At 42.2% G+C, this 26,390-nt stretch overlaps 2 protein-coding genes, 1 long non-coding RNA gene and 1 other non-coding gene across 5 annotated transcripts; 1 reads left to right on the forward strand and 3 right to left on the reverse strand.

Moving 5' to 3' along the window:
- Nucleotides 1-2,735: 2,735 nt before the first annotated feature.
- Nucleotides 2,736-5,065, reverse strand: LOC135564306 (uncharacterized). Its single transcript, XR_010460891.1, has 2 exons — nucleotides 4,800-5,065; nucleotides 2,736-4,096 (listed from the first exon to the last, which is right to left on the reverse strand). It is a non-coding gene; the product is annotated as an uncharacterized LOC135564306 (long non-coding RNA).
- On the reverse strand, nucleotides 4,226-4,513 carry LOC115108802 (small Cajal body-specific RNA 13). The gene has a single exon (XR_003860393.1). It is a non-coding gene; the product is annotated as a small Cajal body-specific RNA 13 (non-coding RNA).
- A 111-nt stretch (nucleotides 5,066-5,176) lies between the features above and the next one.
- On the forward strand, nucleotides 5,177-14,109 carry LOC115107948 (glutaredoxin-related protein 5, mitochondrial-like). The gene is made up of 2 exons (XM_029631754.2): nucleotides 5,177-5,606; nucleotides 11,526-14,109. Exons 1-2 carry the CDS (start codon nucleotides 5,297-5,299, stop codon nucleotides 11,696-11,698), a joined length of 483 nt encoding a protein of 160 aa, XP_029487614.1. The 5' UTR covers nucleotides 5,177-5,296; the 3' UTR covers nucleotides 11,699-14,109.
- Nucleotides 12,023-26,186, reverse strand: LOC115107949 (integrator complex subunit 9). Of its 2 annotated transcripts, none has more exons than XM_029631755.2 (16): nucleotides 25,875-26,186; nucleotides 25,400-25,527; nucleotides 24,883-24,943; nucleotides 24,723-24,785; nucleotides 24,440-24,579; nucleotides 24,030-24,116; nucleotides 22,021-22,141; nucleotides 21,669-21,915; nucleotides 21,296-21,476; nucleotides 20,992-21,052; nucleotides 20,627-20,798; nucleotides 20,249-20,373; nucleotides 19,925-20,092; nucleotides 17,666-17,764; nucleotides 17,382-17,519; nucleotides 12,023-16,668 (listed from the first exon to the last, which is right to left on the reverse strand). In XM_029631755.2, the coding sequence occupies exons 1-16, from the start codon at nucleotides 25,881-25,883 to the stop codon at nucleotides 16,492-16,494; spliced, it is 1,977 nt and encodes a 658-aa protein (XP_029487615.2). In that variant the 5' UTR covers nucleotides 25,884-26,186; the 3' UTR covers nucleotides 12,023-16,491. The 2 variants fall into 2 exon arrangements, with proteins under 2 accessions (XP_029487615.2, XP_029487616.2); XM_029631756.2 differs by having other exon boundaries at nucleotides 25,400-25,543; nucleotides 25,875-26,184.
- Between the last annotated feature and the right edge of the window lie 204 nt (nucleotides 26,187-26,390).

Here is a 26,390-nt window from a genome sequence, read left to right on the forward strand (position 1 = left end):
TATTTCTCCGTCTCTTTCCTGTTGCTCAGGGACTGTGTTTCCTGCTGTTGTTTGTCACCAAAAGGTCTCTTCTCCACTCACTTATTCCTTTAAATATTCCTGTTTGCCACTTCATTAATGCTCTCCTGAATACAGCCCAGTGTTCTGGTCTTTAGACTGGGCTCCCTCTCCTTCCTTCTCAACAGCACCATTCCTCAGGGTGACTTGACATCTCCATACGCTGTGGCTCAACATTCAGCTTCACTGTCGATCACCTCTGTTACATTCAGATCTAATACCGACCAGAGGGTTTGACTCCAAGCCGCTCGCTGTCGGCTCTAACCCTGATATTACTCCATAGAGCTTCCTTGTTCAGTGCCAGAACGTAGCTATACGTGTGCGTCCTCCTCGTCTGAGACAGTGTGTAGACCCCTTTCTCTGGGAGAACAGCGAGCTCTGCGCGGACGTCTCCTCCTCGGCGGCCTTCTCTGTCCAGATCCACACGTCCTTGTCAGCAGAGTGTAGATTGAGATTTAACAAGTACCTTTACTCAGACCCAATGGGGCATTTGACCCCCTGGGAATCATAGTACTCCTGATACACTGATTCCAATCTCCCCTATGGTGCTTTGAGGGCCATGTTGTGAGAGAGTCATAATATATACTGGATTGGGCAGACAAAATGTGTTCAGCCAGGGGAGAGGGAGTTACCTGGGTCTCCACTACATGGCTGGAGGTCCTCATCAGCCATGGTGGTTGCTCCCTGGTCCTCTCCCAAACCAGAGACATCTGGTGGAATCAGAGGTCTGGGTCAGGGTTGGGGACAGTGCTCTCTGCTGGGTTGAGGGTCTCTGGTGTTGGTTAGTATTGTCTCTGAACCGGATTACGATCATGTCAAAGTCAGATGCACTGTCCTATTGGAAAACAAACATAATAATTGAAAGAAGCCCTTATTGTTGTATTTTATTAAGAGCCACTGTCTTGTCAAAGGCTTTTAAAGAATATTGCCCTATACATGTAAATGGTTGGTAAAGCAACATTTGAAAGAATAGCGTAGTGTGGAACAATTACACATTCGTCCAGTCCAGGGTAGTGTTCTAGGAACTGGGACACAGGTTATGGACTGTTCACCTGGAGTACTGTGTGTGACATGTATTAGCAAAAATAAACAAGATATTACAAAGCAGAGACCTGTGTCTACTGATGATAGACAGTACATCGCTGTGCAGCAAAAGCCACTGGGCTCATCTAGATGCTTGGTTTCCACTGTGTATTAACAAGAAGGGAGTTCACTCTGTAGGGTGTCAGGCTCCAGTAGTGGTGGGATCCCCCAGGCCATACTGTGCTATCCTGAAGGCTTCCTCTACATTCTCCCTGGGCAGTGTGTCCCTCATGTCCACTAGGCCGGGATCTATCGACTTAACCAGAGCCAGGAAGGACAGGCCACTGCACCAGGTTCTGCCCAAAGTCACGCACCACCACAAACCTGACACAATAAATAATGGATAGGCCATTTGTTTACTGTGGGGAACGCACAACATAGGCTACTGTAACAAAACAATGTACAGTAGGCCTATATCAGAACACCTCCAGTGAAACATGGCCGATATTAGACCACCAACACAGTAGGGCTGATGGATCCTTACCAGTTCCTCCAGTAAAGCCATGAGGACCCTGCCACCCTGTCTGTCTGTGAACAGGTCCATCTCCAAATAAAGGGCACAATGGGAGAAAAAAAAATGTTGATGTTAATGTTAATTTTTTCCACTACAGTGGTCCTGAGTGACACACTACTCAGCTCATCAATGTCAAATATAAAATGTCAGGACGACAACTGAAGTGGACTTGACAGTTGGTTAGTGTAGTTTCAGAGGGTGTGCCTCAACTCTAACCCTGTCCAGGTGCATATTTAGCTGCCTGGTGAAAGTCTTCAGAATAGCTTCCCTCTCACCTGAGAGATATGTTTGATGATGTGCCATTCTTCTGCCATTATCAGACACTGCAGAGAAAGTTCACACGGAAATAAAAACGTGCAATGTTTTGGGCTGTTTTGGGGGTGCAGAGAGTAGGAAAGGACAGGCAAGCGCTACAGGTGATGGTGCAATGCACAATTAATATGAAATAAGGACAAATGTGAATGCATATCCATAACAGTCTATAAAATTACAATCTCCATTTTTTTTTTTAAAGTTTGATTTTATTGAATGCAATTGTCTCCCTTCAACACCATCTGATAAAAAAAATAGATTTCATCAAGCCAAGGAGTGATAGGAAACAATGTTTGAGGAAAAAGATTTGGGTATCAACAAGGAAAGGTCTATTAAAAATATTCAAATTAGCTTGAAGCACATTCAGTTGGCGACCACTTATTTCTCCAATAGATTCTTCGGTTTCAAAGAGATTTGCATTCGTCTGCCTTGCCATCAGGACGCTTAGATGTCAGACCCTAACATGAAGAATATCCACATTTTATTATATTTGTTCAGGCTGTAACAATGTCTAACGAAGTAGTGAAATAACTTTAGTTCCACACAAGTAAAAAAAATAGTTGTGTCAAAAAGAGAATTTAACCTGAACACACTAGAACTCCTCTACGTTATAATCCCTCCTAGGGCATAATCACAATTAACCTGGTAATGCAATCCTGTCATATACAATATCTAGCTATACACACAAAGTATGTGGACACCCCTTCAAATTTGTAGTCGGCTATTTCAGCCACAGCCGTTGCTGTCAGGTAAGTTAAAAAAAAAAAAATTTTTAAAACTCCTTAGCCAGAGGAAAAGCCTCACTGAAGAGCTGTTACTTTCAACATGGCACCGTCATAGAATGCCACCTATCCAACAAGTCAGTTCATGCAAGAGCTGCCCCAGTCAACTGTAAGTGCTGTTATTGTAAAGTGGAAATGTCTAGGCACAACAGCTCAAGCGCGTAAAATTATATAGTCTGTCTTCGGTTGCAACACTCACTACCAAACTGCCTCTAGACGCAACATCTGCAGAAGAACTGTTCAACGGGAGCTTCATGAAATGGGTTTCCATGGACGAGCAGCCACACATAAGCCTAAAATCACCATGCGCAATGCCAAACTCAGCTGGAGTGGTGTAAAGCTCGCCACCATTGGACTCTGGAGCAGGGGAATCACCATGTCAGTCCAACAGACAAATCTGCATTTGGCAGATGCCAGGAAAACACCACAAGCCCCAATGCCAACTGTAAAGTTTGGTGGAGGAGGAATGGTTTGGGGTTGTTTTACATGTTTGGGCTAGACCCCTTAGTTCTAGAAGGGAAATCTTACCTCTACTGCATACAATGGTTGACATTCTAGACGATTCTGTGGTTCCCACAGGAACAGTGGCTTAACTGCCTGTTCAGGGGCAGAACAGATTTGGACTAGTAACCTTTCGGTTACTAGTCCAGCGCTCTAACCACTAGGCTACCCTGCCGCCCCATAGAGAAATGGTTTGTCAAGATCGGTGTGGAAGAACTTAACTGGCCTGCAGAGCCCTTACCGTAACCCTCGTTGAACACCTTTGTATGAATTAGAGTGCTGGCGGCAAGCTAGGCCTAATCGCCCAACAGAGCCTGACCTCTGAAACAAATGGAGTTTATATGCAGATTTATAGACCCTGCCTCTTGTTTGTTAAATCTCAAACTTATGTTAAGCAGAAACACAATGCAAAAGGCTCAAGGGAAATTAGCAAACATCAATCTGAACAGAAACCGTTCTGATCTGGATTAACAGCTGAGGAACATAAAACTACAGTATGTGGCTGCACAGGTTTTGCATATATAATTACAATTTCAGAAGCCCTCAGAAAATGCACGCAAAAAAGTAACCTGAAGTCAATTCTGAAGGTAACTGTTGAAAAAGAAACAAGTTTCCACACGTACAGACATATATTCTGGTAGCAGTTTCAGAGGGTGGTGTGTGTCTTCATCCAGATTACAGAAGTAGGTGAAAACGTCTCCATAGATGTGTGAACTTGTGGAGATGTTTTCTGTTGACTGGGTAGGAGAAAGACAGACTTCCACAGTCCAGCTGTACTCTGATCATCATGCTTCACTGTGAGGGATCCCTAAAGGACAGGAGAGACCGCTCTGACACCCACCATGATCTACACACACAGAGAGAGAGAGCAGGGTTTATATAAAGTATGACAAAGGTAATTGAATACCAAAGCTGGGTCAGCAGACAGCTGGTGATGGCCAAAGAATGGATCCCAACTTTACAGATACTAGTAATAGAATGTGGTAACTCGACAGCGCATGACAGGAAAATCTTCCCCTTGCAAACAATGTCTGGTTACCGCAAATGGCTTTTTCTTCCTGCTTCAAGAAAAGGTGAGGATACATGTGGTTCCGTCACCGCCGTGGAAAGCAGGGTTCTCCGTAGAGAATCTGTCCAAGGAACATCGCACGTGAAACTCCTGAACCTCGAGAAGTCACGCCTTAGCTTCCTTATTTTAATTTATGCAACCTCGTTTCGCCACAAGCAATTGTCCTTGCAAGAGTTTGTCACAAGGTTGCAAATGACTGTGCATCTTTAGCATGTTACACGACCAGCAAGACAGGCCCTGGGGTGTAAGTATTAGTCTAAACTAATATTCACCCCACCCCCCAGTTTCGTCCCGATTAAGACATTTCTGGCAACAGAATCGGCGTAATGAATACGCCCCAATACTTACCTATAGCTAGCTACCTACATACTCACAAACAAACCCCAAACTTTCTCATCAACTTGTGTTGTGAAAACATATATAAAACCCCGTTTTCATAGCATTACAACTAGTATAGCGCTCCTCATAAAATTTTACAAACCCGTGTTGAATGTATGCATGCATGGCTCTTCTTTTCAATCTTCGTTTAAATTGTTCTGCTTTACCGGAAGCGGAAGCTCCCTAATGACGTCGTACAACCGGAAGCGGAAGCCCCTAATGACGTCGTATAACCGGAAGCTTATTTTCACATATTACGTTAAAACGTTTAAGAATTACAAATTGTTAGAAGATTCTGTTTAAAAATTATCTAAGTAATAAGTATTATTAAATAAATTGTTTTCTTACGTTATTTCTTTACCCACACTTGTGTAACGACTGTTATTGCCGTTTACGTGAACCAATGGCAAACGTGTCGGAATTTATGCTGTCCAATCAACGCTCAGATGTAGTTGCTTCCATCTTGGCACATTGTGGTGGATGTTTGCGCCTGAACTGAACTAAAAAAGCCGTACAGTTTGTACCGTCTTTGGCTAAACTGTGTTGCTGTCTGTCTGTGTATAATTCAACACAATATTTTGCTAAACTCTAACGAAAACCATGAACAACCTAATTCGGTCAACTGTTCGCTGTTTTCGGCTGAGTTCGTCGGTTTATCTACCGAGGCAAGTTGATGGACATAATGTGTCGTTGCCAACATTGAAGTCTTCGGCCCGGCTCATGTGTTCCGCGCCCTTACAGAAAGATCTTGGCGATATGGTGAAAAAAGACAAGGTGGTGGTGTTTATGAAAGGGACGCCTGCCCAGCCGATGTGCGGCTTCAGTAATGCCGTGGTTCAGATCTTGAGGATGCATGGTGTGAATGAGTACGCTGCATATAACGTGTTGGATGACCAGGATCTCAGACAAGGTCAGTACAGCTAGCTACCGTTACAGCTATAACGTAAGCTATAACTACTGTCACTTTTTACTTCCTATCCTACAGTACTAGCCTACTTGTTTTTTGTGGGGTTTTTTTAATATTTTTTATCTCGCCTGATTATATTTGAACTTCTTAATAGAAATGGTTTCAGTAAAATGACTAATCTATAGATGTGGCTAGCTGTATGTATGCTACATCACCTTGTCCAAAAGTAGTTGTGTGCCTTTTAAAATGCTATTAAGTAGGTTCACAAAGTTTTATCTGTCTTCTGCAGCAGGACAAAGAGGGCGTGGTTCATGTCAACGTTAAGACGACTCATGCACTGACATTTTATTAGGCTTTTTGTAGCAATTTCTGTGACTAGGATAGTATTCTTCATGTTTACCATGGCTGTTGCTATTCAATGGGTCTAGGAGAGACATTGTGTAGCAGCCTGAACATAGGGAAATGCCTACTTCCAACATGAGTGTGTCAGTTGTGGTAGATTCATCTTGCAACACCGGCCACACTGCTGAAATTGGGACATAAACCTAAAGATGGTGCCGTACTGTAGAGCAGCCTTTTTGCGAGCTCCGACCCAATTTTGCTAATTTTTGATTATTTAGCTATTTATTGATACTTTATTTTCACGCAATGTATCCGCTATCATTTCTTAGAACCGACAATAAACTTTTGAACATCAGATCGGCAGTTACTTAACTCAATTCAGACTTCGACTCTTTCTGTAATTCCTATCCAATTTTCGGAGTATCCAAGAGGAAACGTAGACGTTAGAGACAAGAGAGGAGGAGTCCCTTCGAGGTTAAGGTAAAACCGGCCACCTCCTCCCTCCATTTTATTGGCCAATCACTTGATAATAACATGGATGACCTCTGATCGCGGATTAGCCACCAACATGACTCTTGTAACTGCAATATTCTCTGCTTTTCTGAAACAAGATAAACCCCATGGGGAGGAGTTTGCGCTCGAGTCAACACACCATTTGTTGTAATTGAAACGGCAATGTAAGTCTTGACCCATTGTTCACCCATCTTGGTATGCCTGATGGTCAAATGCCGACCCTTCTACCTACCGGGGGAGTTTTCAGCTGTTATCATGACTGTTGTTTACCTTCCAAATGACAAGCTGGCACTTAACAAACTGTACAAGGCTATAAATAAATAGGAAAGCTTGTACCCCGAGGTTAACTTCTTCTTTGAAGTTTTATGGCAGACTACACCTATTGGTGTTTTGCCACCACCTACTGTATGGGATATTGAAACCATCCCACTCCTTCAGTCACATTCAAATCACATCCTTACACCAGCTGCCTGTGAGGACCAAGCATTCATCCACAGGATTCCTTGCAATGCCTCTGCAGCAAAGTCCCTGAGTCCCAAAAACCGCTCAGCCGCACTCCCAATGATGTCTATTTTCTCTGTTTCCCCCTCTGTTTGCGCTGTGAGGTTGATAACCAAATGCAAACAAAGTCCATCGTAACATGCAACATGTCAGGAACCATCTTGTCTCTATTCTTACTACCATTACTTCTTCAACTTCATGCCTTTCTTCTATTCACTTCAATGCCTCCGGATAGGAGACATTCTGGACAGACCTCATTCTTGCCACCTGTCTCCTTCTCCCTAACAGGACACTTCAGAAATGCAGGTGCATGTTCACCACCACAATTGCAGCATTTAGGCTCAGCTGGCATATAATATTCCTCCTGTCTACATACACATGACCAAATAATTTACATTTGTCATTGCATGGGTTTGGGCACGAAGGCACTCACAGGGAATCTCATATAACCCAAATACACATAAGGGAGAAACAATGGAATGGATGAAGTGGGCTTCCTCACTCCGTCTACCATGTGGGTCAGTCATTGTGCACCAACAACTTGATCCCACTCTTCACGTATATACTTTGCATTTACTTCTAGCCCCACCCCAGACAAAACACCTTTAATAGGCAACCTGATTCAATGAGCCACACAGGATACATTCCAATCCGACATCTTCTTGATGCACAAAACGCGCTCCTTCTGTTTCATAGAAATTCAAAAAAAATAAGCCCACTTGTTATTCTCATCGACGCCACCTTATCCAACACACCTACAATTTTAATAGTGACTTCAAAATGGATCTCCCAGGTAACAATATTGATTTATAAAAAATAAAATAAAAACTAGGTTTGGATTTACTAGTTTCCACTAGAGGTCGACCGATTTATGATTTTTCAACGCCGATACAGATTATTGGAGGCCCCAAAAAGCTGATACCGATTAATCGGCTTATTTTTATTTTATTTATTTGTAATAATGACAATTACAACAATACCGAATGAACACTTATTTTAACTTAGTATAATTACATCAATAAAATCTATTTAGCCTCAAGTAAATAATGAAACATGTTCAATTTGTTTTAAATAATGCAAAAACAAAGTGTTGGAGAAGAAAGTAAAAGTGCTATGTAAGAAAGCTAACGTTTCAGTTCCTTGCTCAGAATATGAGAACAAATGAAAGCTGGTGGTTCCTTTTAACATGAGTCTTCAATATTCCCAGGTAAGAAGTTTTAGGTTGTAGTTATTATAGGACTATTTCCCTCTAAACCATCTGTATTTCATTAACTTTTGACTATTGGATGTTCTTATAGGAACTTTAGTATTGCAAGTGTAACAGTATAGCTTCCGTCCCTCTCCTCGCTCCTCCCTGGGCTCGAACCAGCAACACAACGACAACAGCCACCATCGAAGCAGCGTTACCCATGCAGAGCAAGGGGAACAACTACTAGAAGACTCAGAGCGAGTGACGTTTGAAACGCTATTAGCGCGCGCTAACTAGCTAGCCATTTCACTTCGGTTACACCAGCCTCATCTCGGGAGTTGATAGGCTTGAAGTCATAAACAGCGCGATGCTTGACGCACAACGAAGAGCTGCTGGCAAAATGCACGAAAGTGCTGTTTGAATGAATGTGAATTTACGCGACTGCTTCGGCCTACCACCGCTCAGTCAGATACTTGTATGCTTGTATGCTCAGTCAGATTATATAAAACGCAGGACACGCTAGATAATATCTAGTAATATCATCAACCATGTGTAGTTAACTAGTGGTTATGATTGATTGTTTTTATAAGATAAGTTTAATGCTAGCTAGCAACTTACCTTGGCTTACTGCATTCGCGTAACAGGTAGTCTCCTTGTGGAGTGCAACGAAAGAGAGGCAGGTCGTTATTGCGTTGGACTAGTTTATTGTAAGGTTGCAATATTGGATCCCCCGAGCTGACAAGGTGAAAATCTGTCGTTCTGCCCCTGAACAAGGCAGTTAACCCACCGTTTCTTGGCCGTCATTGAAAATAAGAATGTGTTCTTAACTGACTTGCCTAGTTAAATAAAGGTATAAAAAATAATTGGCGCCCAAAAATACCGATTTCCGATTGTTATGAAAACTTGAAATCGGCCCTAATTAATCGTCCATTCCGATTAATCGGTTGACCTCTAGTTTCCACTACCATCTCCTTTTGCATTCACCAGTGTCTTCTCACTGTCATCTACTCTCGACACGTCATCTAATTCAAACAGAACATCCGCTTCCGCCAGGCTGCCTTCCTTGTTGCTAGTAATTTATTTCTGCGTCATTAAGACGCTTGATTCCCAATTTCCATGAACAGGTCTCCTTCGCCAATAGGGGCGACAAAGTCCACTGTTACTCTACCCACAAGCAAGCATACAAGGTCCTCCATATCGGCAAATCAGATCATGACTCCGTACTCCTGCTTCCTTTTTTACAAGCAGACCCTCAAACAGGAAGTACCCGTGATTTGCTTTGTTGAGAAATTGTCATCAGAATTAGACATTATGCTAGCGCTGATTGGAATATGTTCAGAGACTCTGCCGATCGACGAACTAACCACCTCGACGAACTAACCACCTCGTCCCTGGCTTTGTTAGGAAATGCATCAGCGACGTCCCCACAGTGAAGGTTCGCTGCTTCCCCAATCAAAAGCCCTGGATTAACACCGGTTGTCGCTAAGATAAAGGACAGGGCTACCACACACAGGACTATCGCAGACAACAACTCTGAGGCTACGGCTGAGGACCGGAACAAATACAAGGCGTCCCGCTATGACCTCCGCAGAGTCATCAAACAAGTAAAAGGACAATCTGGGAATAAAGGCTCTGACACCTGACGCATGTGGCAGGTCTACAGTCTATTATGGATTACAAAGAAAGACCCAGCAGTGATCTGCCCAGCGATACCGCTACCAGACGAACTGAATGCATTTTTATTCATGCTTCGACAATAACACCGTGATGTGCGTGAAGGCCACCACCAACCTAGAGGCTGATCTCACTCGGAGGCCGTCGTGAGTAAGGTCTTAAATCATGTCAATGTAACAGTACTCTTCTTGCGTTGTGTACAATCAATTATCGACACTAACTCCAACTTGTAGCACCAGTCATGGAGATTTATTCTGATAGAAACAGCACAAAATTGCACGTCGTGCAATGCACGGCTCACCATCCAACTCTGCACCTACGCACGCTGGTTTGGTGCATGTTCACTGGGGATGTAGTTACCAAAATAATACAATTACAATATAATATCTTTAACAATGTACCTGATAGGAACAGCACAAAATGCATGGCTCACCATCCAACTCTGCACTTACTCACTGTACAAAATATATGAACCCCCCCACCAGACACAGTAAGTTGCTAGCTAGTATTAGCGGGAATTCTTTACAACAAAATGCACAACAAATATTCTCCAAAAAACGCTGCATCTTATGTGTGATGTTCGAATAACATTTACAAACAAATTTATATAAATTGTACATTGAAATCATCACTTGGGAGAATAAAAATCACTTTTGGCACTATAGTATTGCCAGCCTAATCTCAGGAGTTGATAGTCATAAACAGCGCTGTGCTTTAAGCATTGCGAAGAGCTGCTGGCAAACGCAGGAAAGTGCTGTTTGAATGAATGCTTACGAGCCTGCTGCCTACCACCGCTCAGTCAGACTGCTCTATCAAATATCAAATCATAGACTTAATTATAATATAATAAACACACGTAAATATGAGCCTTAATTTCCAGATTTGACCATAGGGTCACAAAACATTTATTCTTTCAGTGACATACGGAACCGTTCCGTATTTTATCGAACGGGTGGCATCCATAAGTCTAAATATTGCTGTTACATTGCACAACTTTTAATGTTATGTCATAATTATGTAAAATTCTGGCAAATCAATTAAGCTCTTTGTTAGGAAGAAATAGTCTTCACATAGTTCGCAAAGAGCCAGGCGGCCCAAACTGCTGCATATACCCGGACTCTGCTTGCACAGAATGCAAGAGAAGTACCGCAATTTCCCTAGATAATATTGTCTGCTAAAGTGAATTTCTTTTAACTAAATATGCAGGTTTAAAAGAATACTAGATTTTAAGAAAGGCATTGATGTTTATGGTTAGGTACATTGGTTCAACGACGGTGCTTTTTTCGCGAATGCGCGTGTTAAATCATCACCCGTTTGGCGAAGTAGACTGTAATTCGATGATAAATTAACAGGCACCGCATTGATTATTGCAACGCAGGACAAGCTAGTTAAACTAGTAATATCATCAACCATGTGTAGTTAACTTGTGATTTTGTGAAGATTGTTTTTAATAAGATAAGTTTAATGCTAGCTAGCAACTTACCTTGGCTCCTTGCTGCATTCGCGTAACAGGTGGTCAGCCTGCCACGCAGTCTCCTCGTGGAGTGCAATGTAATCGGCCATAATCGGCGTCCAAAAATCTCGATTTGTTATGAAAACTTAATAATTAATAGGCCATGCCGATTAATCGGTCGACCTCTACTTTAAACATAATGGAAGTGTTATTGGTAATAGTGAACTCTAATTATGTGTCTCTCTTACAGGAGTGAAGGACTTCTCCAACTGGCCCACAATCCCACAGATCTTCTTAAATGGCGAGTTTGTGGGTGGCTGTGACATCTTCCTACAGATGCACCAGAACGGAGACCTGGTAGAGGAGCTCCAAAAGCTGGGGATCCGCTCTGCACTGGTGGACGCCGAAAAGGAATCCAAGTAGACAAACCCGTCGGTCAATGTCCAGTCCAGAGAAAGCTAGAGGTTGACTGTATTGCCCAGTCTCTAGTTTACTTTTAGGCCCGTTAACCCTGCACTTGTGTAGATCTGAGACAATTGGATTAGATATACTTGTAAGCCATATAGGGGACGCTCCACCTTGTAAGCCACATTGTGAAAGTTCTCCAAAGACATTGGCATGGTAGAGCTACTCGAATGTTGTTACATACATTTTAGTCATTTAGCAGACACTCTTATCCACAGCGAATTACAGAAGCATTTATAGTGAAGAGCCTTACTCAAGGGCACAGACAGATTTTTCACCAAGTTGAATCGGGGATTCAAACAAGCAACCTTTCGGTTACTGGCCCAATGCTCTTAAACACTAAGCTACATGTCCAGTAATTTCAGATCTACACAAGAGCCTAGGGGGATAGGGGCTAAGGGTTGATTTGGGATTGGGCATTTGAAGTGGTGGCTGAGCCCCAGTGTCCCTTCCACAAGCCCTATAAGAAGGTGTGTGTGATACTATAGAACCTGCTGAAGACCAAACTGCCCTCAGGTGACTAGGATATGAGATGTCAAACCAACACCCATATGATACCTCCAAAACCCACTGCCTATACAGTGCCTTCAGAAAGTATCCACACCCCTCGACTTTTTCTACATTTAGTTGTTACCGACTGAATTTAAAATGGATTAAATTAAGATTTTGTGTCACTGGATTACACACAATACTGTCAAAGTGGAATTATGTTTTTAGACATTTTTACAAAATAATTAAAAATGAAAAGCTGAAATGTCTTGAGTCAATAAGTATTCAACTCCTTCGTGGTAAGCCTAAATCCATTCAGGAGTAAAACATTTCTTTGGTTGCATTGACTCACTGTGTGTAATAATAGTGTTTAACATGATCTTTGAATGACGACCTCATCTCTGTACTTCTAACACACAATTAAGGTCCCTCAGTCGAGCAGTGAATTTCAAACACAGATTCAACCACAATGGCCAGGGAGGTTTTCCAATGCCCTGCAAAGAATGGTACCTATGATGGGTAAAACAAAATGTTAACACAGACATTGAATATTCCTTTGAGCATGGTGAAGTTATTACATGTTGGATGGTATATCCATATCAATACTCCCAGTCACTACAAAGATACAGGGTCCTTCCTAACTCAGCTACTGAGGATGGATCAACAATATTGTCGTTACTCCACAATACTAGCCTAAATGCCATGGTGAAAAGGAAGCCTGTACAGAATACAAATATTCCAAAACATGCATCCTGTTTGCAATAAGGCACTAAAGTAAAACTTCAATAACTGGTCAGGAAATATCCTGAATACAAAATGTTATGTTTCGGGCAAGCACAACAAATCACTGAGTACCACTCTTCATATTTTCAAGCATGGTGGTCTCTGCATCATGTTATGGGTATGCTTGTCATCGTCAAGGACGAGGGAGTTTTAAGGTAAAAAATAAACAGTAGAGCTAAACACATGCCAAATTTGAGAGTAAAATCTGGTTTAGTCTGCTTTCCAACAGACACTGGGAGGCAAATTCATCTTTCAGCAGGACAGTACCCTAAAACACGAGGCCAAATATACACTGGATTTGCTTACCAAGACCACAATGAATGTTCCTGTGTGGCCTATTTACAGTTTTGACTTAAATAGGATTGACAATCTATGGCAAGACTTGAACATGGCTGTCTAGTAATGATCAACAACCAACTTGACAGAGCTGGAAGAATTTTAAAAAGATGAATGTGCAATTATTGACCAATCCAGGTGTGCAAAGATGATACTAAGACGTATTGACTCTGGTGTGAATACTTGTGTAAATGAGATTTCTGTATTTCATATTCAATACATTTTCTAAAAACATGTTTTCACTTTGTCATTATGGGGTATTGTGTGTAGATGGTTAAAGGGCAAAAAACTCATCCTTTTTGAATTCGGGCTGTAACAAAATTTGGAATAAGTCGAGAGGTATGAATACTTTCTGAAGGCACTGTATATGTTAAGTTTTCAAATGTAGTATCTCACGCTTATTTTCACTGAAGCATTTGTAGGTCCGCTCAAACGCAATAATCCACTTCCACTTTTCTTTCTTCCTCAAGATGTTCACTTACCGGTATTTAATTAGAGAAGGGGAAAGTAATGTGATGGGTACCTTGCTTTTTGTCTTGTCTAATTTGTCAACTCAGTAGTCATGTCAAGGAAGGAAGTACGGGGAGGTTACACTTTTTAATGTATTCAAAACAGGGCCCTACTTCATGACAATCGATACATTTTCACCTGCTGCTTACATACATGTATTATCTAATGCTCATGTAGTACACTGTATATTTAATATATTTTACATTTAAAGGATATATGTATTTGATCAATTAAATATTTTACAACACAAATGGGCAGTGTCCTGGAAATTCCTGATTTGGATTATGTTGCACTCTCGGGTGCTTTTCAGGCTATGGGTAAAGTAGTTTGAAGTTGGTTTACATCAGTCTACTGCTCTTGAAACAATTGCTTATCATTTTGTTGCCAGAGGCGCTGGTTGTTGCTTTAGGGATCTCTGTGCCCTGCCTGTAACATGATCTAGCCTAAGGGAAATACTTGAGACGATATGGCCTATACCTCCACCTGCTCTCTCAGTATACAGTTGAAGTTTACATACACTTAGGTTGGAGTCATTAAAACTCGGTTTTTCAACCACTCCACAAATTTCTTGTCAACAAACTATAGTTATGGCAAGACGGTTAGGACATCTACTTTGTGCATGACAAGTCATTTTTCTAACACTTGTTTAGACAGATTATTTCACTTATAATTCACTGTATCACAATTCAAGTGGGTCAGAAGTTTACATACACTAAGTTGACTGTGCCTTTAAACAGCTTGGAAAATTCCAGAAGATTATGTAATGGCTTTAGAAGCTTCTGATAGGTAAATTGAAATAATTTGAGTCAATTAGAGGTTTACCTGTGGATGTATTTCGAGACCTACCTTCAAACTCAGTGGCTCTTATCTTGACATCGTGGGAAAATCAAAACAAATCAGCCAAGACCTCAGAATACTTTTTGGAGAAATGTCCTCTGGTCTGATGAGACAGAAATATAACTGTTTGGCCATAATCACCATCATTATGTTTGGAGGAAAAAGGGGTAGGCTTGCAAGCAGAAGAACACCATCCCAACCGTGAAGCACGGGGGTGGCAGCATCATGTTGTGGGAGTGCTTTGCTGCAGGAGGGACTGGTGCACTTCACAAAATAGATGGCATCATGAGGGAGGAAAATGTGGATATATTGAAGCAACATCTCAAGACATCAGTCAGGAAGTTAAAGCTTGGTTGCAAATGGGTCTTCCAAATGGACAATGACCCCAAGCATACTTCCAAAGTTGTGGCAAAATGGCTTAAGGACATCAAAGTCAAGGTATTGGAGTGGCCATCACAAAACCTCAATCCCATAGAAAATGTGTGTGCAAAACTGAAAAAATGTGTGTGAGCAAGGAGGCCTATAAACCTGACTCAGTTACACCAGCTCTGTCAGGAGGATTGGCCAAAATTCACCCAACTTATTGTATGAAGCTTGTGGAAGGCTACCTGAAATGTTTGACCCAAATTAAACAATTTGAAGGCAATGCTACCAAATACTAATTGAGTATATGTTAACTTCTGACCCACTGGGAATGTGATGAAAGAAATAAATGCTGAAATAAATTACTATTCTGACATTTCACATTAAAATAAAGTGGTGATCCTTACTGACCTAAGACAGGGAATTGGTCTAGGATTAAATGTCAGGAATTGTGAAAAACTGAGTTTAAAATGTATTTGGCTAAGGTGTATGTAAACTTCTGACTTCCACTGTATTTTGTAACCTAAAAGCTGGTTCTATAGTTTGTTTCCACACTGAGGCTTATCAGCTCAATCCTGTTAGGGGAACATCAAAATCATGACAACTAAAATGAACTAACTCTTCTGTTCCAATCGGTCTTGCTCCAGTCCAAAACCAAAACCTGGCTACAGACCCCTTCACTGAAGAAATGTGGACTTGGTCATGTCACGAGAGTTTAAGCTATAACAATTATTTTCCCTGTAAATTATGAAATCTAATCATGCATAATGGAGGGTTGAGCTGTCCTGTCTTAAAGCATTTGGCAGTGATGTACTTTGACTAAATGGAGCCTATTCTAGTATTGTACTCTATCAGCATGATAAATCTGGTTTTCATGACCTCCAAGTGACAGTATTGAGGAACTGCAATTATGGAATAAGGAATTCTACAAAATGGCGTCTGTAAAGTACTGTCACACCCTCCTGTGGAATCCGGAGGAATTTTCACTGACTTCCCACTGTTTGTTACTTTACCCTGAAAAGACTCAAATGAAAGTGTATGCTAGTGAATACAGGACCCTTCAGAACTGATTCTAATATTGGTCCTAGACATTTTGTGTGTGCGATGATTCTTTTGAATCAATAAAAGTTACTTTTTCCTTAATGTAGTTTATTACAAGACTATTTATAAAAGTACTACCTGCTTACACACAAAACAAACAACAATGACATCACCAGCTGAACAGAGGAGACAAGCTGAGGAAGCCACTTCCAGCTATTGCAGTAGAGAAAGTGCATATTTGAGATTGACTACATAGCAGTTGGTGACTCGATGGACTGATCTACCAATTATAATAAGTAGCCATTTAGAATGCCAGAACAGTCCGTCTGCAGTTGCCAACTGCAATGTAACACTCAAACGCGCACATTGAGGAAAATCGGTGCCGTTGAAGGTCAAAGTTTCATGAGGAAGCGCAGCACCAGGTCCCTGAGAGCGGTACGGAGTGGCTCGTTGTCGTCACACACAATGTGTGTCCCGTCCTCCTCCAGCTGGATCAGGGTGTCCTCGGCCTGCAGGTGCAGAATGTGGCCGTCTGCGGTCTCCTCTACCTTGACCTCCGTGATACCGTGCTGGGAAGGAAGAGAAAGGAAGAAGACCGCTGAGCCTAAATGGGTGCATATATGAAGACACCGAAGTGCAAGGCAGAAGCTCTCCTGAGCCAATTGGTAGCTATGGAGAGCTATCACCATACTGTTTACATGAACCCCATCTCTTAAGATATGCTGATGCCAAATGAATAGGGGAAAGGCATACACATATGTAATCAGTGTCCAATGCTTTGAAGGTGTCCCGCTCACCCAAAATAAATGGACACATCCACTGATCATGTGACATTATTTATTCTTATGTTTAGACTCAATAGCGCATTGAAGCCAAATTAAGTCGGTTAAGATGGCATCTCATGGCAGAAATAACATGCGCAGTTTGAGCTATTCCAGGAAGTGATGTTGCAGGCTTGCTCAGTGCTGCCCCCTCATTGAGTAACTCAAGTTGAAGTCCGACCAGGGTACTGCAGGCTGTCATTAGCAACTATATTATCCTTATAACCTCTGTGTTCGATTCTAAAATAATCAGTTCAAGGACATACATCTGGTTTATTAGAAGCAACTACTGGTACCGTGATTGCCTTTGAAAAATGTCTTTATTTACACAAATATTGACATTTTTCCATTCACTATAATGGGGGGCCCTGTTTTCTGCAAGCAATGACTGCAGTACTGCGGTCGGCCTTTAACCTCCATGGCTTCAATAAGAGGGGGCAGTCGTTCTCCCCTGTTCTCACCTTGTGTAGCATGGCTAAGAAGGCTTCCAGGGGTACAGCTCCACTGAGCAGGGGTTTGGGGGCCAGCACTTCTGGGGGCTCCTCTACTACACGCTTCCTCTTCTTACTGGGGGGCAGCGGAGGAGGCTTGGGGACTGGCTGGTAGCACACAGACAAGATAGTTAGTGGTGTATACATCACAGCTTTGATGCTGATACTAATGAATTTTCCTTTCTGGGCAATTTACTTATTCAACACATAATTACACACACATACACACACACAAAACCTACACTCACACTGACCTGCAACGTATGCTTGTTATCCTTGGACTGCAGAACTGCGGACACAGTTGCTACAGAGATGCCAGGTTTGATCTCAGAGGGCACTAGGGATTTGGCCAGCTACAGAGGGTAGGGGTTTAGAGACTGTTAGAAAAAAAACTAAACAACACCCTAATGTTCCATATAGTGCACACTACTTTTGTCCAGAAGAGGTTTATACAGTGCCTTGCGAAAGTATTCGGCCCCCTTGAACTTTGCGACCTTTTGCCACATTTCAGGCTTCAAACAAAGATATAAAACTGTATTTTTTTGTGAAGAATCAACAACAAGTGGGACACAATCATGAAGTGGAACGACATTTATTGGATATTTCAAACTTGTTTAACAAATCAAAAACTGAAAAATTGGGCGTGCAAAATTATTCAGCCCCCTTAAGTTAATACTTTGTAGCGCCACCTTTTGCTGCGATTACAGCTGTAAGTCGCTTGGGGTATGTCTCTATCAGTTTTGCACATCGAGAGACTGAATTTTTTTCCCATTCCTCCTTGCAAAACAGCTCGAGCTCAGTGAGGTTGGATGGAGAGCATTTGTGAACAGCAGTTTTCAGTTCTTTCCACAGATTCTCGATTGGATTCAGGTCTGGACTTTGACTTGGCCATTCTAACACCTGGATATGTTGATTTTTGAACCATTCCATTGTAGATTGTGCTTTATGTTTTGGATCATTGTCTTGTTGGAAGACAAATCTCCGTCCCAGTCTCAGGTCTTTTGCAGACTCCATCAGGTTTTCTTCCAGAATGGTCCTGTATTTGGCTCCATCCATCTTCCCATCAATTTTAACCATCTTCCCTGTCCCTGCTGAAGAAAAGCAGGCCCAAACCATGATGCTGCCACCACCATGTTTGACAGTGGGGATGGTGTGTTCAGGGTGATGAGCTGTGTTGCTTTTACGCCAAACATAACATTTTGCATTGTTGCCAAAAAGTTCAATTTTGGTTTCATCTGACCAGAGCACCTTCTTCCACATGTTTGGTGTGTCTCCCAGGTGACTTGTGGCAAACTTTAAACAACACTTTTGGATATCTTTAAGAAATGGCTTTCTTCTTGCCACTCTTCCATAAAGGCCAGATTTGTGCAATATACGACTGATTGTTGTCCTATGGACAGAGTCTCCCACCTCAGCTGTAGATCTCTGCAGTTCATCCAGAGTGATCATGGGTCTCTTGGCTGCATCTCTGATCAGTCTTCTCCTTGTATGAGCTGAAAGTTTAGAGGGACAGCCAGGTCTTGGTAGATTTGCAGTGGTCTGATACTCCTTCCATTTCAATATTATCGCTTGCACAGTGCTCCTTGGGATGTTTAAAGCTTGGGAAATCTTTTTGTATCCAAATCCGGCTTTAAACTTCTTCACAACAGTATCTCGGACCTGCCTGGTGTGTTCCTTGTTCTTCATGATGCTCTCTGCGCTTTTAACGGACCTCTGAGACTATCACAGTGCAGGTGCATTTATACGGAGACTTGATTACACACAGGTGGATTGTATTTATCATCATTAGTCATTTAGGTCAACATTGGATCATTCAGAGATCCTCACTGAACTTCTGGAGAGAGTTTGCTGCACTGAAAGTAAAGGGGCTGAATAATTTTGCACGCCCAATTTTTCAGTTTTTGATATATCCAATAAATGTCGTTCCACTTCATGATTGTGTCCCACTTGTTGTTGATTCTTCACAAAAAATACAGTTTTATATCTTTATGTTTGAAGCCTGAAATGTGGCAAAAGGTCGCAAAGTTCAAGGGGGCCGAATACTTTCGCAAGGCACTGTATATACAGTGGGGCAAAAAAGTATTTAGTCAGCCACCAATTGTGCAAGTTCTCCCACTTAAAAAGATGAGAGAGGCCTGTAATTTTCATCATAGGTACACTTCAACTATGACAGACAAAATGAGAAGAAAAAAAAATCCAAAAAACTTTTGTTATTGACCAAATACTTATTTTCCACCACCATTTGCAAATAAACTCATTAAAAATCCTACAATGTGATTTTTGGGATTTTTTTTTTTCATTTTGTCTGTCATAGTTGAAGTGTACCTATGATGAACATTACAGGCCTCTCTCATCTTTTTAAGTGGGAGAACTTGCACAATTGGTGGCTGACTAAATACTTTTTTGCCCCACTGTAGCTAGCCCCGATTTCCAGGCTTCTTCAAAACAGCAGAGTGATGAACAAGACTTAGGAGTATTGAAACGTCAGACAAGTGTGTTGCAACAGGGCCTACCTCTGGCAGCAGCTGGATGCGTTCCCAGCGGCGTCTGAAGGGTAGGCCCAGCACAGAGCAGCGGCGATAGGGCATGGGAGGGGGCTGCAGCTCCAGCATCAAGTCTGAGCGGTGGGACTGGGCTGGTGGGGGCTGGGTGTACTGCTCTGGACACACCACATGGAGAGGCTGGGAGGGGAGGTTATGTGCAAAAAGGTAGAGGATTATCCATGTATAATTGTGGTTGATTTGAACAAACTCAGTATCTCTTCACTTTCATTTTGAACTCAACATAGATTCATTCACTTAAAAAAAAAAGTTCCAGATATTGAGTAAATTGAGTACCTGGACCTCCTTGAGCAGCTTGGAGACCTGGTGGAAGTTGAGGCGAGTGTCAATGGGGCAGTAGACACACTTCATGGCTAGGGGCTGGTACGGTGCTAACGCATCCAGGTAGGAGAAGTCTGGTTCTATGGGAGAAAGAGAACCATTTCAACAGTTCATTTATTAGACCACATATTTTAGGCACAGACCGTAACGAAAAGCGCCTTGGGACCACGGAATCTGGCGTTTAGTTTTATATTGTCTACTAATTATATTTCTTATAGACCACAAAGCTTTAAGGGCAGGTCAAGTCTCTTGACAGACTATCTAGCTAGCACAAGATTAGGGACACGGTACCATGGCTGGCAACTTGCCATGTTCTGGTACAGTTGTACTCACCAGTGAAGATTATAGTGTTGAGGCTGGATTTGCCCCACAGTTCCATGAAGTGCACTACGTCCCCGAAGCGAAGAGAGGGGTGTCCGGTGAACACCACACACGGTTGCCGGAACTCACTGCTGAAGTCGCCATGGATACTGGGGTAATGCTTCAACTTGTTCGTCTGAATGAGCTGAAACATATATAGACACAAGTGTCAGAGATAGGCCAACATACAGCTAAATTATAAATAACATTTTGGTTAAAATGTATAAAGTTATGATAGATTGAGTAAGTCAAAGATGCAAATGAAATGCACAGTGCAATGTAATTTCATATGGCAGCAACTCTCTTTAAAACGAATGAATTTAAAGACAGAGCCTTACCTCAGCGTGAGGGAAAGGAGGTTCTGGAAGGTAGACCTTGGACTGCTTATTGTGACAAAGCCTGTTGGACGTGTAGGGAGAGGGGAAAAGACTTATCTCCAGGGGCAAGTTTGCTACCAAAAGTCATTTTTGTTTAACCCAGGTTAACCTTTTTTACAGGTTTGTCTTATTAAGATTATTATTTTTTTTATAATAATAATTACAAGAAAGAGATGGCAAGGTGAAATCTACAGACAGCTCAAAAAGCACTGGTCATAGAAAGAATATGCAAGAAGAATTTGAATTCTATGGCTCTGGAACTCACCACTCTGCGAAGATCTGTGAGAACTCCAGAGAGCTGTTGGCGACGGGCGAGATGAAGTAGAAGGGGGTGGAGCCTAGATTGGCGTTCTCTATGAACTGGTAAAGACACTCCAGGAGATCATAGATCACCCCCGAGGAATAGCATGGCACCAGCACGTTGCCACCCGCACGGATCGTCATGGCTACAAGCACAACAGACAGTTTGGTCCGACACAACGTCATAGGTCAACCTGTAGTTAGCTTTCTGTGTACCTGTCTAAAAGCAAAGATTAGGTAATTGCACTGTTGATGGAGCAATGGACACTGATGAAAGCCAATGACCATAGGAGTTGGCAAGACAGTACAAACAGATCTGGGAACAGGACACCACATACCTAGGTTACTGCAGAAGTCCCCTAGCATGCCATCTGGGTTGGCGGTTGGCATCTGTGTGAGGCCCGTCAGAATCAGAACGTCACTGTTCTTTAGGGAGCTCTGATCCATGGGCTGTGGATGTGTGGTGAGGAGGGAGGAGCCAGAGACATACGAAACCTTCTCATAATGTGATTGGATGATCCAGTTAGAGCTACCCAATGAGTAACCAGAGCTCAGGGGTGTGACCTGCACGGCACCAAACAGCTCCTGGAGAGAGAAATTATAAAAGTTAGCTTAAGTTATTAGGTGAACTGGTGTGTGTGGGTGTGTGTGTGTGTGTTTGAATTATAGTGCACAAGATGGATCTCTTACCACTTTCTGCGAGTAGCCCACGAGCTGCACCTTGCTGAGAGCAGAGTTGACATCCTGCATACTGTAGCATCTCTTCCAAGTCGACACTTCAACAGCATCCTTCAGCGGACCAGGGAGCAGCCTAAACAGACATTCAGTCTCTATATTAAGGGTCTTTCATATTTTCTTGCCCAGGGACCCCCATCATCTTAGCAAATAAGGACAAGTAATCAACATTTTAAAATGAATAGATTTGGTAGATAGTTTCATTATTTTGACCTCCCCACATTACAATTAGAAGAAATGTAAACTCTAACATAGCCTGTTAGCTAGAAAGGTAACTCCAAACTGGAGAAGTACATTTCCTAAAGAAAATGTGTGTGCTTGCTAGCTTAAACAAAAAACGTATTTATGATATTGAAATAAGTTGCAGTAGTGGTAGTGACTGCTTAAGTAATGTTAGGGACTGGTTATAGCTGAAAAAGTAGTTAGACGGAGAAATGTATTGACTGACTGACTGGCTAATTGATTGGATAGGATTGCCTGAACATGTGAAAGTTGGTTTGGTGTCTCTAGCTTGAACGGTTTAACATTTAATGGCTAAACTCAAATGCGAGCATGTCATTTATTTTAGAATGCGTTGTTTTGAATTATAATGACTCAACTGAAGCCGGGCTGGTGTGTTGTCCGCTTTGACACCTCGCTCAATTAGAAGGCTTCTCTATTTTTGCGTTTTAACGATGGCGCTGTATCACACAACACATAAAAGATCATTATTCACATCTTTCAAGCTCATTTGAATTGGAAGAGGTAGCTAAGGCTTGAGGCTTTACCATACATGCTAAATTAAACCAATTCTTCCACTTAAGGAAACACAACATTGCTACCGGCAAAGATGATTGAAAAATTGGCCAATCCTGCTAGTGTAACCGGTGTGAAATGGCTAGCTAGTTAGCGGTGGGAGCTAATAGCGTTTCAATCGGTGACGTCACTTGCTCTGAGACCTTGAAGTAGTTGTTTCCCTTGCTCTGCAAAAGCCGCGGCTTTTGTGGAGTGATGTGTAACGATGCTTCAAGGGTGACTGTTGTCTATGTGTGCAGAGGGTCACTGGTTCGATCCCAGGTAGGGGCGGAAGCAATACTGTTACATTGATGCTGTTGACCCAGATCACTGGTTGCTGCGGAAAAGGAGGTGGTCAAAAGGGGTGTGAGTGTAACCGGTGTGAAATGGCTAGCTAGTTAGCGGGGTGCGCGCTATTAGCGTTTCAATCGGTGACGTCACTTGCTCTGAGACCTTGAAGCAGTTGTTTCCCTTGCTCTGCCGCGGGGCTTTTGTGGAGCGATAGGTAACGATGCTTCGTGGGAGGCAGTTGTTGATGTGTTCAGAGGGTTCCTGGTTTGAGCTAAGGTTGGGGCGAGGAGAGGGAAGGAAGCAAAACTGTTACACTAGCATACAGTCAATACTCTGCCTGTCCCGTCTTTTCCACCTGCCTCACTCTGCCTGCTTCTGGTGAGTTTTAGCTTTACTGTTGGCGAGTTATTTTATCCCAATTAATGCAAATGTATATTGTTATAGTTGATCAAAGTTTATACGAATTTTAAGTTAGGATAGCCTGAACGTTTTAAAGTTGATCTTGTAGCTTAATTGGCTAAGGAGTAGGAGCATTTTGAATAGCTACCACTGTGTTTCTATGCTTCTCATTCCAACCCCTGTTAATTTATGCACATTTTAAATGGTTAAGCGCTAGAGCAAATAGAATAACAGTAATAAATAATGAGAGTACCGGTATTCAAGAAATCTAGAATTGTGCTTCACCTTCAGCAAGCACACCTAACTAGGGCTGTGAAGATTATGTAATTACTTGTCAAGTAATCATGATTACTTGTCAGACCCCCGGTTGAATAACCCTGCTCTATATGATGTTTTTTTCTCATGAAAATAGTGTGCTCTCAGTTTGTGAATTACCATAAATTGACATATCCTAAACTAATACATGGAGGGCATTGGTCAGGCCTGTCACCAAGCCATACCTTTGTATTTCCTTATACTTCCAGCAGGTAGCAGACTGGGCCTTGGGAACTCTCTCCATGAAGTTTACCAGCTCCTCCATCAGAAGTCTGAGGGCAGATGGGTAGAATCAGCTGGTGATATTCAAGATCCCCTTGACATTTTTTCTGGAATGTTTCCATTCTAATGATTCTAGAATGTGATTCTAAAAAGTGAATTGCTAGAATCACATTCTAGAATCTCTACATTTTTCTCCAATGTTGCCAACAAGTCTTTACATTCCCTGTGTTGCCGATCCTAGTGACTCTAGAATGTGATTTGCCATTTTTCTGAAATTGCTGCCAATTCTAGAATGTGATTCTAGAATGTGACAGATGATTCTAGTCACGGCAGTCTGACAGATGATTCTAGTCACGGCAGTCACCCTCCCTACCTGCCGATCTGCAGCGTTGGTTCTGTGGCATACACAGTCCCAGTGAAGCCTGTGTGCTCGGTGATGTAAGGCAGGGCCATCATACAATGGTAGTTGGAGATCAGGATGACGTCTATGGTGGACAGGTCCAGCAGCTCTTTCTGAGTGAGGAAGATGGACAAAGACACGATAAGTAAGACTACCACATTAACATGGGATGATGTTAACCACAGTGAATTATGAAGTGCCCAGGATAATTGTATTTACAGGTTCAAGGTCTGAATTATATCCAGGTTTACATTACCTCAGGGAGACAGAACTCTGGCTGTGAGTCTACAAAGACGCGACCTGCACACTCTTTCAGCTCCTGAAGGTAAACATGTGTGGAGGAATGTTGGTCAACTCAAATTATGAATAAATCCATAGTAGATGAAATAGACATGAAACAAAATGTGACCTCATACCTTCTCAAGGTTTATTGTGCCATCTTTAGACACCCATCCAGGAAGCTTGGAAAGCCTTGGGCTGGAAAAGAGAGAGGGTACTCGATCATCACGCCATGGCAGATGTAAGGGGAAATATGTCTTAATGGGAAATGTCTTTGTAATGTTAACCTAAGGGATTACTTTTTTTTTGGGGGGGGATGTAGCCTCAATGCTAGCCTCGTTGAGAACCAGGCTTTCATAAATGGGAGTCATGACAACAATGTGGTTTTCGAAGTGTGCAACGGGAGACCACCCCAATGCTAACTGCTTTGTGGCCGATGTACAGCAGCACTCTTGTGAACCACAGGCTGCTGCTGAGAGGACGGTTCATAATAATGTCAGGAACGTAGGGAATAGACATGAATAGGAACCATGTGTTTGATGTTATGTATTTGATACCATTCCACTTATTCCACTCCAGCCATTAGCACAAGCCCATTCTCCCAAATGAAGTTGCCACCAGCCTCCTGTGTTGTGACCATCACTTTAGTCTCACCTGTGCACCAGAGGCAGTGGTAGAAACTGCAGGACAGAGGTCGTGTCCAGCCCACAGTCCAACATGATGGTGGTGGATTTGAATTTGAGGACATTGCAAGGCAGGGTGGGGTGACCTGACAGACAGTACTGAAAGAAAGAGATGCTACACACATGTTATCTCTCAACAGGCATGATAGCGAAGTTAGCTAGAACAACAACAATAGCAACTTGCATAGCAAATGCAACAGAAAAACGGTCTTGTCAATAATTGGTTGCTGGCTTGTCAGTGTTCAAAAACGTGCAAATGTGTGATAACTAATTGCAGTTCGTTAACTGTTAGCAAGGTAACGTTAACATGCTAGTCATGGCAAACAAAAAGAGCTACCGGTATTTGGCTAACCAGCTAGCCTAGCCAAGAAGCCATATCAACTGCACTAGCATACAAAATATAGTGTATGTTCATGGTAAATTCTCCTCATGTTGGATCAACTCACCAATTTCATCTTTATCGATTATAATGTAGACAAATCAAGTCTATCTACAGCATTGTGGACAATTCTTACTTTTGGACTACCGCTTTGTTGCAAACATAAATTGTTGAATTTACCACCCCCTACAGTTGTGGAGTACCAAGTGTCCTTGCATGAAAGAGTTCATCCTTGACCTGAACACTATTGGGAGAGAGTGGCTATGCATATTCATGTAATGAGGCTCGCAGCGTAGCATCTCTCCATTGAATACAGACGGTCGACGTCTACAACCCTTATTCAATATTCAAAAATGGATTACAATAATGAGATGTATCCACCAATCCAAATAAATAACAGGCGGAAGCTAAACAGCCCCCCGTGCCGCTTTGTGGTCAATAACTCCTATTGTTAGGGGACAGATATGTATCTTGACAGTATATCCATACTCTTTGGATACACGCGAAATTAGTTAGCTAACGTTACATTAATTCCATGATGGGACGCAAATAATCTCAAACAGATTGCCTACCTACACACATA

Source organism: Oncorhynchus nerka, linkage group LG24 (genome assembly GCF_034236695.1).
Source record: "Oncorhynchus nerka isolate Pitt River linkage group LG24, Oner_Uvic_2.0, whole genome shotgun sequence".
Lineage (NCBI taxonomy): Eukaryota > Metazoa > Chordata > Actinopteri > Salmoniformes > Salmonidae > Oncorhynchus > Oncorhynchus nerka.

Coding starts and splice junctions, on each gene's coding strand:
- LOC115107949 (XM_029631755.2), bottom strand. Junction 24,117..24,439: donor CCAACGCTGCAGATCGGCAG/GTAGGGAGGGTG, acceptor ATCTGCCCTCAG/ACTTCTGATGGAGGAGCTGG. Junction 16,669..17,381: donor TCTTAGCCATGCTACACAAG/GTGAGAACAGGG, acceptor CTTCCTTCCCAG/CACGGTATCACGGAGGTCAA.
- LOC115107948 (XM_029631754.2), top strand. CDS start 5,297: ATGAACAACCTAATTCGGTCAACTGTTCGCTGTTTTCGGCTGAGTTCG. Junction 5,607..11,525: donor TGACCAGGATCTCAGACAAG/GTCAGTACAGCT, acceptor TCTCTCTTACAG/GAGTGAAGGACTTCTCCAAC.